The sequence below is a fragment of the Mytilus trossulus genome, chromosome 10 (genome assembly GCF_036588685.1).
Source record: "Mytilus trossulus isolate FHL-02 chromosome 10, PNRI_Mtr1.1.1.hap1, whole genome shotgun sequence".
Lineage (NCBI taxonomy): Eukaryota > Metazoa > Mollusca > Bivalvia > Mytilida > Mytilidae > Mytilus > Mytilus trossulus.
Window position 1 is genome coordinate 62,320,126 of NC_086382.1, and position 14,783 is coordinate 62,334,908.

The 14,783-nt window shown below is 32.2% G+C and overlaps 1 protein-coding gene across 1 annotated transcript; it reads right to left on the reverse strand.

The window, feature by feature from the left end:
* Positions 1-3,636: 3,636 nt before the first annotated feature.
* LOC134688341 (uncharacterized) lies at positions 3,637-12,116 on the reverse strand. The gene is made up of 4 exons (XM_063548959.1): positions 11,390-12,116; positions 9,053-9,457; positions 8,203-8,316; positions 3,637-6,206 (listed from the first exon to the last, which is right to left on the reverse strand). The coding sequence occupies exons 1-4, from the start codon at positions 12,075-12,077 to the stop codon at positions 5,119-5,121; spliced, it is 2,295 nt and encodes a 764-aa protein (XP_063405029.1). The 5' UTR covers positions 12,078-12,116; the 3' UTR covers positions 3,637-5,118.
* Between the last annotated feature and the right edge of the window lie 2,667 nt (positions 12,117-14,783).

Below are 14,783 nucleotides of genomic sequence, written 5' to 3' on the forward strand. Positions count from 1 at the left end.
GGGAATATTACAAAAAGGTACTTTTATTTTTATTAATCATCTCTATAATCTGAGTGAATTACATGGGGGAAAAAAGTAAAATTGTTTTCATATACAAATATGTATCATGTATATAAACAAATTTTTTTTTGTGGACATAATTAAATCCTTAACTTACCCCAAGCTTATGTTAACTTGATAAAATATTTCAACATTCTGTTAAAGCTGTTTCTGCACTTTAATTTTTAAATATCTATGCATAAATTACTAGTATTAAACCTTTTTAATTTCAATATTAGATTATGACAACATAAAACCATACACCAATCTGGATTTGTTGCTAGATTGAGAAAATAAATTGCATACTGTAAATATGTGTAATCACAGACCAAAAGTGATTTTGATAAGGTGGAATTTCAATCGTACTTAATTCCAAGAAATTTGTACTGATTTTATACTAAATACTAATTCCTATAATATTAATTTGCATTAATATATTTTTGACATTTTAAGAATTTAATAATTTTGTAAATAAAACTGTACTATTAAACAAGGAGAACATATACTTTGCAATTGCATTTATTACAAAAAAAAAAGTTAATTAGTGGTAAGAAATAAAAATCACAAAATATAATATAGCTACTCCAATCCATTCTATAAGAGTTAATCGTTAATATGATAATTTGTGCCTAACTTCTATATATTAGAAAGTGAAGGTACATCTTTTTCAAACATTATAAAAATAACATTATGTGTATAAATATACAAATAATAACATTTCACGTTATTCAATTCACTGTTTATGATTTCACCGGTATCATGGATTGCTACATTTATGTTATATTTTCCTGATTTTACAAGAATTGCTTTATATCATTAATTAATTGGAAGTACTTCCTACGAAATATCTATGAGCAGATAAAATTGCTAATGAGTCATTTTTTTTTAAACATTAGAAAAAATCAATGCAATATGGAACTATCGGTAGTTATCTGAGAGACCAGTATTGTATGTAGGTAACACTATATCATAATCATATTAATTGTCAATCTTTGAAATTCTTTAGTTAGGAAAATGTAGGTCTTATAATCAATTCATAGATAATATTCTTAGGATTTCCAAAAATTGATTCTAGTAATATTAAAATTTAAAACAGCACATAATTTGACTGTGAAATATCTTAAACATGGTGAATATGATCCTCTTGTCGAATAGTATAGTAAAATATACTTGTCAAATCTTAACAATCAGGAAAATATAACAGTAAAATTGAATATCAAAAACCAAATAAATTCTATAACAAATGCATAATAATACATTCCAATAGAAGGTCTTGTTCTGCTTATAAATAGAGTCAAGTCACATAAATCTGCATTTTTTCCACATCCCATTAAATAAACAGACCTATAAGACTTATATACAGGTCTTACAAGATTATTAGGCCTCAAACAAGAAAAGTTAATACTGTCGACTAAAATATATACTGTAAAATCAGAAATTTAAGTGAGCTTTAACTTTTGCAAGATACTGATGACTGACAAAAATGTGAAACTTAATTTAATCGATTTCAAAAAAATTATGAAGGTATAACTACCGGTACTTACATTATTGATTTAAGTTTATATTATTGCAAACCTGTTGCTTTCTGTCTCATTTTTCACAATTATAAAAACATCGCCATCATACCCGTAGCCAGGGGGGGTTCGGGGGGTTCGGACGAACCCCCCCTTGAAAACAAATAAGCACTGTTAAAGTCGATGTTCTGTTCGAATTGTGACTGTTAAAGTCGAGTTTGTGAGTCAAACGAACCCCCCTTTGAAAATTCCTGGCTACGGGCCTGGCCATAATTTTCTGAATTTACAATACATCTTTAATATTAAAATACACACTCAGTCAAGAATTTGCAACATCCAAATTAATAAATTGATACTTAACAATTTTTCTGTATTTTAACAACAAGGGTAAAACAAATATACTTCAGTACAAGGTAGACAACTCATATAAGCCATTGTCAAGTAAAAAATACAATATATATATTACTGTTTACATTAAATTCTATCATATCATAAATGCTTTAATTTGTCTTTACTACATTGATTATCTGTCTATATCATAAAACTCAATCTCAAATCACCAGTTCATTAAATTGAAAATGCAAGTTAAAAATTTGCTTAAATGTTTAAGCACAACAAATTAAATATACATATCTTCTATAAAAGCATGCAAAGCAAACCATTGATCAACTTGCTTGTTATGTTTGTTTGGATGTTTATAAACAACAAGTAGGTAGTTTGTTTACTACATACTGAAATTTTATTGGGCAATAAACATCAACTTCAATTCAGGTCCAATCAAATCCCAATATAAATTGAAACTCCGCCTACCTATTGTTTGCAAACATCAAAGCAAATATAGCAAGCAAGTTGTTTTAAGTTTTGTTTCGCATGCTTTTATAGAAGAGCTGTAATTATAAACATGAAGGAATGCTAGGTAATGATATACCATACATAGAAAAGTCAATGACATTAGAACAGTAATGATAAATCTATAAAATTGTGTACAACATCAAAACAAAATAAACCCAGTTTATTCAAAATAAAATTAAAATGCAAAACAATTATAACTTCAACAAACTGCATATTGTTCATTATAATTTAACAACATGCCCTACTATATAAATATTAAAAATTATTAAAATGCAGAGGGTAGTTTACTTTTTAAAGCATATCAAAACAATGCTAGACATCAACTGGACAGGAATCGTACTGATATAGATTTGATGCCTTCTAAGCTATGATAACAACAATAAAACTTGATCTGCACTTTTAATGTTATTAGTTATTTTCTAATACAAAGATATTTTCAATTAATGCAAACAATACTGATTTTCCAGAAACCAACATTTTTTAAATTAAGGGCTGACCTTATTTACCCTGATAAATGTATAAATATCTATGCTCCTTTCATACTTGTAATATATATCTAGTATTTCACTGGATTTCTTTACAATACAATTTGCATAGTAAACTTATACTGACATGACTGTCTTATACCTCATTATAAGCAATGAATTATCAAAAATAATTACTAGCAAAATAAAACCAAATTCATCTTAACCTGTCTTGCCTTGTATTTTAAATTGCCCTCAATATATACAAATGAAAAAAGAATGAAAGCAAATTTTTGATGGAGCAAGATGAGAATTATATTGACCATTTTTAATCTTAACAGTCATGACAGTGAGTATTTTGTCCTCCTGATTTAAATTCCAAGAACCAAATTTTCAAATAACATAACCCATACCAAAATCGTTTTTTAATATTCAGATATTCCATCATGTTTAATTTACAATTTTTGCCAAGTTCATAAATCTATTGATTTTTCTAGTTTATCAATTAAACAAGGGAAACAGAAATCATTGCCTGCAGGAATAAATATTTTCAAATGTGTATGTAGTTAGAAAATACCATTTAATTCTTGGTCGAGTTTGAACCAGTAAGAGCTTTATAAATACCTAATGATCAATTTATCAATAAAGAAGTGAATCAAGTTCATTGGTATTAAAGTGATAACTGTAACTGGAATTACGACTATCCCAATATGGGGACGGCAGATATAGGTAAAATCTTTACAGTCATTTTTCTAAAATGTAGGATGTATTTGTCAATAGTTACTTAGCTGCAAGACTTTTCTATACCATTTAAGAATTGAATGCTTCTTTTTGTAACTTTATTGGGGTGTAAAAGCGTTGACCGAAGTACATTTTGTTCCGCGCTTCATACTAAAAATGTGCGCACAGTCAACGCTTTTACAACACTATGAAGTTACAAAAAGAAGCATTCAATACTTATAATTACATTTTTTAGCTATGATCATGAAAACACGATTTTTATAATTGTTTTCTTTAATTCACCTGTGCACTTTATTGTGGGACATGTACATATACAACAAAATTTTATGGAATTTATTATACTAAATTTTCAAGCTTAAATTCTGTAATTTTTGTCATGCCTCAGAATGGAAATATTCTCCTTTTCTCCAGTAAACTGCACTGCAGTTGTGAAAGTGAACTTTCTAATTGATGTGTCAACTATTCAACTAGAGAACAGACATTTCTTAATTTCAAATTACATAAAAAAAATTCTATTGTTTATATTTAAATAAAAAATCAAATAACATGAACATATGAACATCCCATCAACTCTCCAAAATACCCAATTTATGGTTAGGTTTAAAAAAGCAGACAGCTTTAGGACAGTTTGAGGTAATAAAATGACATCATAAAAGATGAAAATGAAGCACAAATACAAAAAATTGCTAAAAATGCATATGCTTAACAATGGACAATATTTAAAAATGTTTTATACTTAAATACAAAAATATCAAAAGAAAATGCACTATACAATGCTATACAACAAAAAACATAACAAAAAATAAGCATCAAAAATAGAATCTGGTAACAAAAGCAAGGAAACAAAAGTTAGTTTAATATACAAACATGTATATAGTACTTCCTCCTTAAAATAAACCCTTCATTTAATATTAGTAATTTATTATAAAACTTTCATCTAAAACTAGCAGTTTAAAATAAACTCTTTATTTAAATTATAATTGCACGCTCTGTCATCTAAAACAAATAGTAGACACTAAAACTACATTTAACTACAACAATACTTTAAAATAATTTGAAGTTATCACCTCCTCTTTATCACAATCAAATTAAAACACCATCAAATTCTTACAACATTTGTTCAAACTACACAAAAAGTCTTTTCATTGATAAACCTTTCTCTTCTGCCTCTGTTAAGCTGAATGCAAACCATACATAAGTCTGTAACTTTCTTTTCCTGTTATATAACAGCTTCAATCTTCACATACCACATATATATAACAGCTTCGATCTTCACATACAAAATGACATACCACGTAATGGAAAACAAATTAGTCCTTCTGTGTATTACAACACAGAAAAAAACCATGACCACATCTCTGAAAATCACTGAACATTGCCATCATTTCCCAAATGAAATGATCTTGTCCCATGATTCAGCAAAAACTTCCTTTAGTCTGGGACTCCTAAAAATGAAATACCAGCAAAACTGCCAAAATAGACTTCCAACAAATGATTTTGGAAAGTTTTCATTTTGGTTTTGGATCCATCTTCATTTTCATCAGTCCTGGGCGAACTGGAAAATAGGCAGGGTTGTCTTCTCTTTTGTACATACTTTTGTTTTGGATGAAGGGTTGCTGAAAAGCTGGCACTTTTGATAACATATTATGTGCATGTACTGAAACCGGTTCAGTTGTCATTAATGGCATTGGTTGGGTATTTGCCATCAATGGATGATGATGTGAGATCATCAGGGGTACAGGCTGAGCGTTTATAGCCTTGGATGGTAGAAGGTGTCTTGGTAGTAGCTGAGACGGTTGTGAGACCATCACAGGTAGTAACTGAGTATTAATTGTTACAGGCTTTGATACAGGCTGTGATTGAGTTGCCATGGATGCATGAATGGGTTCCAATCCCTCAGTGGAGGCAAACTTTTTCTTTGCAGGATCATCATCACCGTCTATTTTGGTCCCAGCAACCAGATCTGACAGACTCCTTTTTTTCATAGGTTTAAATTTATCTAGTAACTTAGAATAGTAGTCTGATTTCTCTGCGCCTGTATTTGGAATGTTATTTTTGAGGCTATTCCTCTCTCCCAGCAAAGCTGACACTACAGCAATATCCATATCATTGCTGGAATAAAACAATCTAGACTGGACTGGTTCTGATATCATAGGGGATCCATCTCTGTTGTGAACCAGTACTTGTACACTTTCTGGTATCCCAGTCATTAAAACAGTATCTTGGGAAGGCACCGTCATTTTCAAATTTTCCATAGATGCACAATGCGTTCCCGAGGATGTATCAAAGTCAAACTGTCTGACTGAAACACTAAATTCCTTGTCTGATTTTTCAATGCTGTCTGCTTTTGTCAAGCTAATCGTAGGTTTAATAAGGGGTGAAGGTGATACTCCTCGTTTTGGTTGGATTGGACTCGATGATCCTAGGAGCTGATTGCCATTTGGCAAACGATTGTCATTCCTGGATGGTGAATCAATGCTTCTGTTGAAATCATCTATGCTATTTTGTCGTGATCTTGGGTCGTCAAAACTTCCTTGTCTGGAATCCATACTTGTTTGACGGGACTGATCTACTGGACTACACATAACAACCAAACCTGCAAATAAATGTTATCAACCAATGTATTTCATAATTATTATATATACAAAAACACAAAATCACAACACAATGTTCAGTATTAAAATTCACATACATAGAAGAAACTTACAGGTTGACAGAGTATATGTCCTATGTCTGAAAAATATTGTGGAACAGATATGGGTTAACAGTTACACCTGTGCATAAATGCAAATATGTTTCCAAACTGTGATGTCAAGTCTAAAATATTCTGAATGTGTTGATATTTTAATGGCTAAAACTATTTGTAAGATACAATATCTATATAAGACCCTCATATATATATATAAACAGTCAAACCTTAGTAAACCGGACTCTGAATAAACCGGATTCCTGTTCATTCCGGCCGAAAATTAGAGTCCCATTTTATTCCCTTCAAAGTCTTTGTTAAAATACCCTTTGTAAGCCGAACCCTGTGTATTCCTAATTCCAGTTTTATGATGCAGTCCCAATACTCTTAATTAAATCAATTATCACCTGTCAAAACTGGTTTGTCTTATTAATTTCAAATGATTGATATGCAACAAAACATATTTGTTTATTCAATTAATATGGTCAATTAGCCAGGTGTTAAACTGTGAACTTACAATCGTACAGTAGTGAACTGTATTATTTATCATAATGTGTCAATTAAATGAAAAGACATGCCGAATATATCTCAGATTGAGCTAATATTGTAACTTATAATAATTAAAAATAAATAAATCGCGGAATAAGATATTTACATCTTGTTTTAGAAATCCTAGGTACTGTTGTGAACCCCTTAACCAATGACCCTGATAATGAAGAACACCCCCAGATGACAACAATCAATATGTATTGAACACTGTACGACAATATTTTGATAGTGATGAAATTTTGTTTGAATATATTTTGGCTTTATAATTGGCCATACCAACATTTCCAATTAACAATCATGGAAGTAAAATGGAAAATCTCTTCTCACAATCCAAACCATGCAAGTATTATGATACAAATGAAAACAACATGAACAATGAAAAAGGAAGTGAAAGTGAAATTGACAAGTCAGAGACTAATGCTACCAAGGTCTATTTGATATACGAAGTCATTCAAAGATATATAAAACATGGGTCAAAATGGAAACCTAAATAAACCTGTTCACTGTCCAAACTGGCACTTTTTCATAGTACAAATGTACTGTAACCGGCCGGTTTATACAGGTTTTACTGTATATATATTCTTGTGTGTTTCCCAGCACTCTAGAAATTTCTGTTTAGTTACATAATATTTGTGATGTAGTGTGGCTAGCAATGCTTTACTTGACTTGGTTGGCTTACATTAGTATTTACATTGTATGACCTCTTGTTGCTTGACTGACCAGTAAAACATCATTGAAATGTGGTGGTATCTGAATTTACTTTCAATTTTTTGGGGTACAATGTAGATGTTGTTTATTTTATCTAAAATTTGAAAGAGAACACTGCTGACTTCATTTTACTGCTCTTTGGTTTTATCTGATTTATCTATATGCATGTCAACTAAAAACATGAATATAAATCATGTACATAAATCGTGTCATATATGAAATTGAGTAAAAATTGTTTTCTGACATGTAAAAAAGGAAATACATGAGAATACTTTTCCAGTGTATGAAAATACAATATTACAACCGGATAATACAAACAGTACTTACACTAATCTATATACACAATTTAAAAAAATATATGATTATAAATCATATTTTTAAGAATATTGGAAGTGTCTAAACTTTAATGTACTGTAAACCAACTTATTTTCGCGGATACTTTCTTTCACGTTTTACCCTTTCTTGACCTCTTTGTGGCTTTTTAATTTCGCGATTATCTGATTTACTCGATGAAGTTTGTTAAGGAAAGATCAAAGATTGACATATTCACGACGATTTATATTCTCGTTATTTTTCTAATCGCGAAAGTCGAGAAAATAAATCACTCGCGAAAATAAGTTGGTTTACAGTATTTATCCTATATACAAACCTCCTCCATCTAATTCTACACGGAATGTCTTTAACCAGTCTACAAATGTTCGAATGTCTTTTACCTCTAACCCATGCACTGTTTCTAATACTTTCATTTTTGCTTGCCTCAATCCTAAAATAAATGTAATATCGATTTAAATGTAAATTAATATGCATAAAGATTGTATGATAAATTTAAATACTATAACTATACAGTCAAAGTGAAAAAAGCAATCAAGTTGAGATGACCAATGATAATGTTTATCACTTTTTTACCTATGACGATGTTGTACATTTGAATTGACAACGGGCACGTGTTCCCTGAATTTCTAGGAATAATTTTTCATATTACTCAACTATGCTGAAAAAGAAAATTCTCAGTTAACAAGATCAAAGGAGAAATCTTGTAAAATAGTGATAATATTCATTTATCAAAATGCATCAACAAAGCAAGATAAATAAATAGTACTGAGATTAAATGCATATATTTTTTGATGATATATTTGCAATTAATATATCCCAAAACTTCTATAATCCTGGACCATATGGCTATTTTTAAGTTGTTTCTCAAGTCATTAAATGACTAATGTACTAGTCATTTTGATTCAAATCAGTATACATGTAGTACTAAATTGACTTCCTATTAAAAGACTATGCTGTTAGCATGCTGAGATTCAAACAAAACATATTTCCTCAAAAATGACATCCTACATTGTGACATGAGCGATTTTTTTCTGCATAAATACCAAAACAAATAATTACTGTGACCTATGATGAGCTCCCTTCATCTCAGAAATAATAATAGTACTTTGACTTCTTTTGACTAGTTTTCAAATATTAGAGAATAATTAATAGTCTTTTATTTTTACCAGAATTTGGATTCTCCTCTTCTTCTTTAACATCTGAACAAACTGATGACACATCTGTCATACATGCATCTTCTGAACCTTTGGATCTGGTCAACGGAGAATTAATTCTTCTGAGACTGAGGTCAAGGAGAGTAGATCTTTTCAGTGCATCTTTACACATCTTCTCAATTAGTGGGATGTAAGTGCTTTTGATTGCATGATTTGTGTAGTTTTCTGTTAAGCCTGCCATGGAACACATCCTGGTCATAATTTTACTAAGGGTACTATTTCCAAGTGGTGTATTGTCATACCAGACCAAATCTGATGCTACAAAGGAACGCTTAGGTCTCTGCCAAAACATCTCAGTCATTGGATGAAGATGGGAAACATACTTCTGAAAGGATGCAACAGGACACCTATGGTCACCTAAAAATAATAAAATCTGAATAGGGTACATGTATATTTACAGCAATGAAATAGGTATCAATATAATTATCTAGGCCAAAGTATACATGTACTTTTACATCTCTACTATGACATTTGCTGTGTTGTGATATTATATGATTATAGGCTTTAGAAGTAGGAGACTTTATTGTATTTCAAGCTCCGAGGGCATCAATTGGGGATTTGATGATCGCAAATTAAGTTTACTAGGGACGCATAATGGAAGACAGTTAACAAGTACTTGCGACCATCAAATCCCCAATTGATGCCGTCGGAGCTTCAAACACAATATTGTTATCTCCATTCTAATGAAACTGACAGAAAACAACATTAAAATATGTATTTAAAATGTGTCATATGCCGTCTGGGCTTGGGCGTACGTCCCATAGATCAATTGTCAATTGATGTCGTGTAAATAAGTGACGTTATCCAATCAAAATGAACAATACAAACATTGTTGCATTAGAATGTGTATTGACTTCTTTGTAGTGCTATATTGGTTTTTATCTTTCAGGAGTAACTGTAAGTAATGGTACATGTAGATCGGTAAATGTTTACTCTTTGCTAATTGTTTTTGTCCTGTGAGTCGATCTGATGAATCAAGCCTTTCAATACAACAGCTTTTTACAACTCTTGTGGTATTGTACTCTTACATTACTATCCCAGATTAGGTAGGATGTAAGTGCCTGTGCAAAGTCTTCAGCCTTTCAGGGTTTTTCATGCTGATTTAGATTTTTTTATATAAAGAATTGAATTATGAATATAAAAAGTTAACAAAGTACCTAGGATTGCAACCATTGCCTTTCATAATATTCACTTAAAGAACATACATGACATATTATTACACATTACATATATATCAATCAATTCTATTTGGTAACACTTTATCACATGACATGGAATGATTCGGTTAATTTTCATTTAATTGCAAGGAAGGACGAAATAGCCCTTCAAACCTACACCAGCGAAAAACCTTTCGAGCTCTTGATTTGTACAAGAGTTCTCTCCCATGAAATGACGTCACAGACATACATAAACAAAATGACAATGTTTACGTTACAAGAAGTCCACAGAAAAACGAGGAAATAAGCCTTTGGACAGACAACTAGTGTCGATGGTATCTCTTATAGTCGGTCATTTTCAGGGCCATCAATATTTACAAAAAGATTCTACCTTTGTTGTGCATACAAGAATTCTAAGACACAAATTACCAAATTACATGTATTTTGAAAAGCCAACTTATGTTGGTTACTAACTCAAGAAAGGGTTAGTGCATTAAATGCATTTACAATGATTTAAAATGCCATTCCAATTTAGGTTTAATTTGGTATAATAAAACAATTGTGGCCCGATCATGACCTTTAGGTTTAGAAATTAGAAGCAATGAATATCCAAAACTGTCAACCATTAAAAGTTATTTCACTTTGGGCTGCAACCTCATTGAAATAACCTTCTGGTGATGACAATTTTTGGATATTCACCTTTTCTAGGGTGGGTCTTTTCACCATTGAAGTCAAGTGCACAACACTGAACACACAAAACCCATACCACTGAGAAAATAAGTGATTAATGCAATAAAACAATAAAATTATTAAAATTACATGTAAGTTAACAATCTTTTAGATTTGTATGTACAACATTTTTACTGTAAGAGTGGATTGAGGTGTCCAGTGGTGGTTTGAGTTGTGGTGTTATAGACTCTCTCTGTTTGATGTACAAATGTAGATGTTTGGTTTCTTTAATCTTATTATTTGTTGAATTGATAACTTAAATATTATTTTGAGGTCACATTTATAACAAAGAAAGATGAAAAAATAAATTGTTGAGGTGTTCAGTGGTGTTTGGTTGTGAAAAGACCTAACACCATTATCAGACAGAAGCAGAACACCTTTTCTACGCGCCATAATTGCATACCTGGTCTTTCATACATTTTCTCTCCGACCTGCGAACCTTGCATGACTGGTTCATTGTCTGATAACCCTCCAACTAATTCTTTGAAGCTAAATTTAGGGTGATATTTCAACCATACATATTTTCGTCCATCAGTATCTGTCGAAACATCAAAATCAATCTTGGACATTACTCGTAAGAAGTCTTTCCCCCTGTTGCATATATACAGGTTTATGTCAAAGAAAACCTTGTTCTGTAGCGTGTCAGGTTGATCGGTGTTCATTGCTGGACCTAGATAAATGTGTTTCAGGTCATCTGAATCAATAAGAAGTCGGTGACACCTCCTGGGTGTCTGTCTAATTGTTATGTCAAAAACTGCATTTGCGTGATCAAATGATTTATCTCGGAGAATGTCAATGTTTGATTTCTTTGCAAAGTATCTTTGCAAACCTGCTCTAATATATTTGAGGGATATAGATTCTGGAACATCGTCACGATTCTTAACAGACGTATAGAACTCTTTGAGGTATGCTGCAAGTTGAGTGTTCGGTAGGCTTGTGACATGGCTAAGGATGTGGCCTTTTGCTGTCACGAATTCTCTCAGGTAGTGAATGGCTGTACGTATGACCACCTCCGGTTCTTCTTCGTCGTCACCCACACATTCTTCTTCTGTTTCTTGTTTTTCCAAACTCTTGTTCCGATGCTCCATCATGTTTCTGTTTTTGTGTGACGAAAAAATGAACACCGGAAGTTAATTATTTTGTAGGGGTGTTTACAATTTATTTTCGGAAATAAATTTTAAAACAATGAAAAATGATAGATCTTTGCATTGGTTTCTTTATAAATATTAAAACTATTTCTGATCAAAAGAAGTGGAGCCTGAGTCATCATTTATTTTATATAACATGCCAACTTCATATCAGGCAACACCCCCATTTTATTCGAATGAATTGACCAACTGTGAATCCGGCAATGTAGTCATCGCAGTAATGTGGGTGACGTCATTTCGTTCGATTGACTTGCGTAATGACCTCTTACTCGTCATCGTGGGCGAACGTTACCTCAGCGGGCACTGTTGGCAACGAAGCGATCGTGGTGCTTTCTCCGAGGTCCGCGATAAGCGTTATTTGACTGCTGAAAACATGTAGAAATAAAGGCATATATTAATAGTAAATAAAATTCATATCATTTAAAAAAAAATGATTGATTCATATTTGTTTCAAAAGGTAGAATTGGAATTAACAGTATATCTTAAAACCCCAATTAAAAAAGAGTTATATCAATACAATCAACGGTACCAATTTTGTTGCACCAGATGCGCATTTCGACAATACATGTCTCTTCAGTGATGCTCGTGGCCAAAATATTTGAAATCCAAAGCATATAGAAAAGATGAAGAGCTATAATCCAAAAGGTCCAAAAAGTATAGCCAAATTCGTGAAAGGAATCAGAGCTTTGCATGAGGGAGATACATTCCTTAATTTATAATAATTTCTAATATTTTGCAACAGGAAATTTTAATAACACAAAAAATCCGTATTTTCATGCCAGTACCGAGGTACTGGCTACTGGGCTGGTGATACCCTCGGGGACTAATAGTCCACCAGCAGAGGCATCGACCCAGTGGTAGTAATACAATCAACGGTACCAATTTTGTTGCACCAGATGCGCATTTCGACAATACATGTCTCTTCAGTGATGCTCGTGGCCAAAATATTTGAAATCCAAAGCATATATAAAAGATGAAGAGCTATAATCCAAAAGGTCCAAAAAGTATAGCCAAATTCGTGAAAGGAATCAGAGCTTTGCATGAGGGAGATACATTCCTTAATTTATAATAATTTCTAATATTTTGCAACAGGAAATTTTAATAACACAAAAAATCCGTATTTTCATGCCAGTACCGAGGTTCAACCTGTTCCCACAGGGGTTCGGGGGGGGGGGGGGTATTTCGGACGACACCCCTTTGAGAACAAATAAGCACCTTTTAATTCAACGTTCTGTTCGAATTGTGACTGTTAAAGTCGAGTTTGTGAGTCCAAATACACCCCCCTTTTTTTGGAAATTCATGGCTACGGGCCTGTTATGTAATCATCGAAATTAAATTTTCGATTTCTGCTCGAAAGATATGTGCTTTCATTATTCAAAGAAATGATCCATGAGTAGATTCTGTGACGGATCCGGGGGGCGGGGAGGGGGTCCGGGGGTTAAAACCCCAATCAATGCATTTGAATGGGGATATGTAGTTTGACCCCCGCCCCTTTTGTCTTGGGTTAGACCCCCTCTTTTTTAAATGGCTGGATCCGCCCCTGAGATCACTCGCGCAAAAGGGGAAATCATGTCAATACACAATAGATCAAACACTGACAGCCAGGGCGATACATGTATATATACAGGGGCCGACAGGACCCCCCCCCTCCGAAAGTTTAAGTTGAACGAGTAATGCATTTGAATGGGAACACAATTATATATAGTTGGAATAGATCTCACTTTATCCTGGATTGGTAACCCCTCTTTTTTTAAATATCTGGACCCGCCCCTTGTATTTCATAATGGGATCTTTCTTATTCTATTTACCAGACACAAACCCCGCTCCGGCATTTACTAGTAACAAATTAAATCATTGCAGAGGCAAACTGATGGGGAGAAAAGCGGCTCATAATCGTATTATTTGCGTTATTTATTTAGATTTGCTTCTTGGACGATGTTTTCTGTTAGAAAAATACATCCCAAAATAAATTGCTTATACAATTCTCTTAAGAACATGGACGAAAATCACATGAATAGGATTGTTATAGACGGTTATGCTGCATTTAAATAAATAAATAAGCTTTATTTAGAGTCGGCAAGGTATACAAACATAAGCTCTAATGAGCTTTTAACCAACATATGAGACATGTTTAACAATACAACACATATAAATACAGATGCAATAAATTTCAAAGGACAAAAATGAAGCACTAAAAGCAGAATATAAGCATAAGCTAGGTATTAAACTGGCTAAAAGCTTATAAGTGTAAACTAGGCATAAAAGCTGGCAACGATTGAATATGCATAGCATTGAAATTTGAAAGATGGGGTATGATCTAGATGGTAAATAAATTTGCATAATATATAACTAAAAATCTGTACAAACTGTGCACTTACAATCATTTCCATTCCATGACTTTAAAATATTTTTGAACTGACTAAAATTTAGCATTTTTTTCTTAAATCATCAGGTAGATCATTCCATAAAACAACAGCTGTGTATTAATAAAAGAGTTCTTACCATAGGTTGATGTTCGGACCCTAGGTATATCTACAATATATAAGAATATCCAAGAATTTGTATCAGTACGTACTACTTACTATACAAATCCTTGGAATATCTTAAATTATATTTACAATTTTTCAATACAACTCAATCATGTAAGTA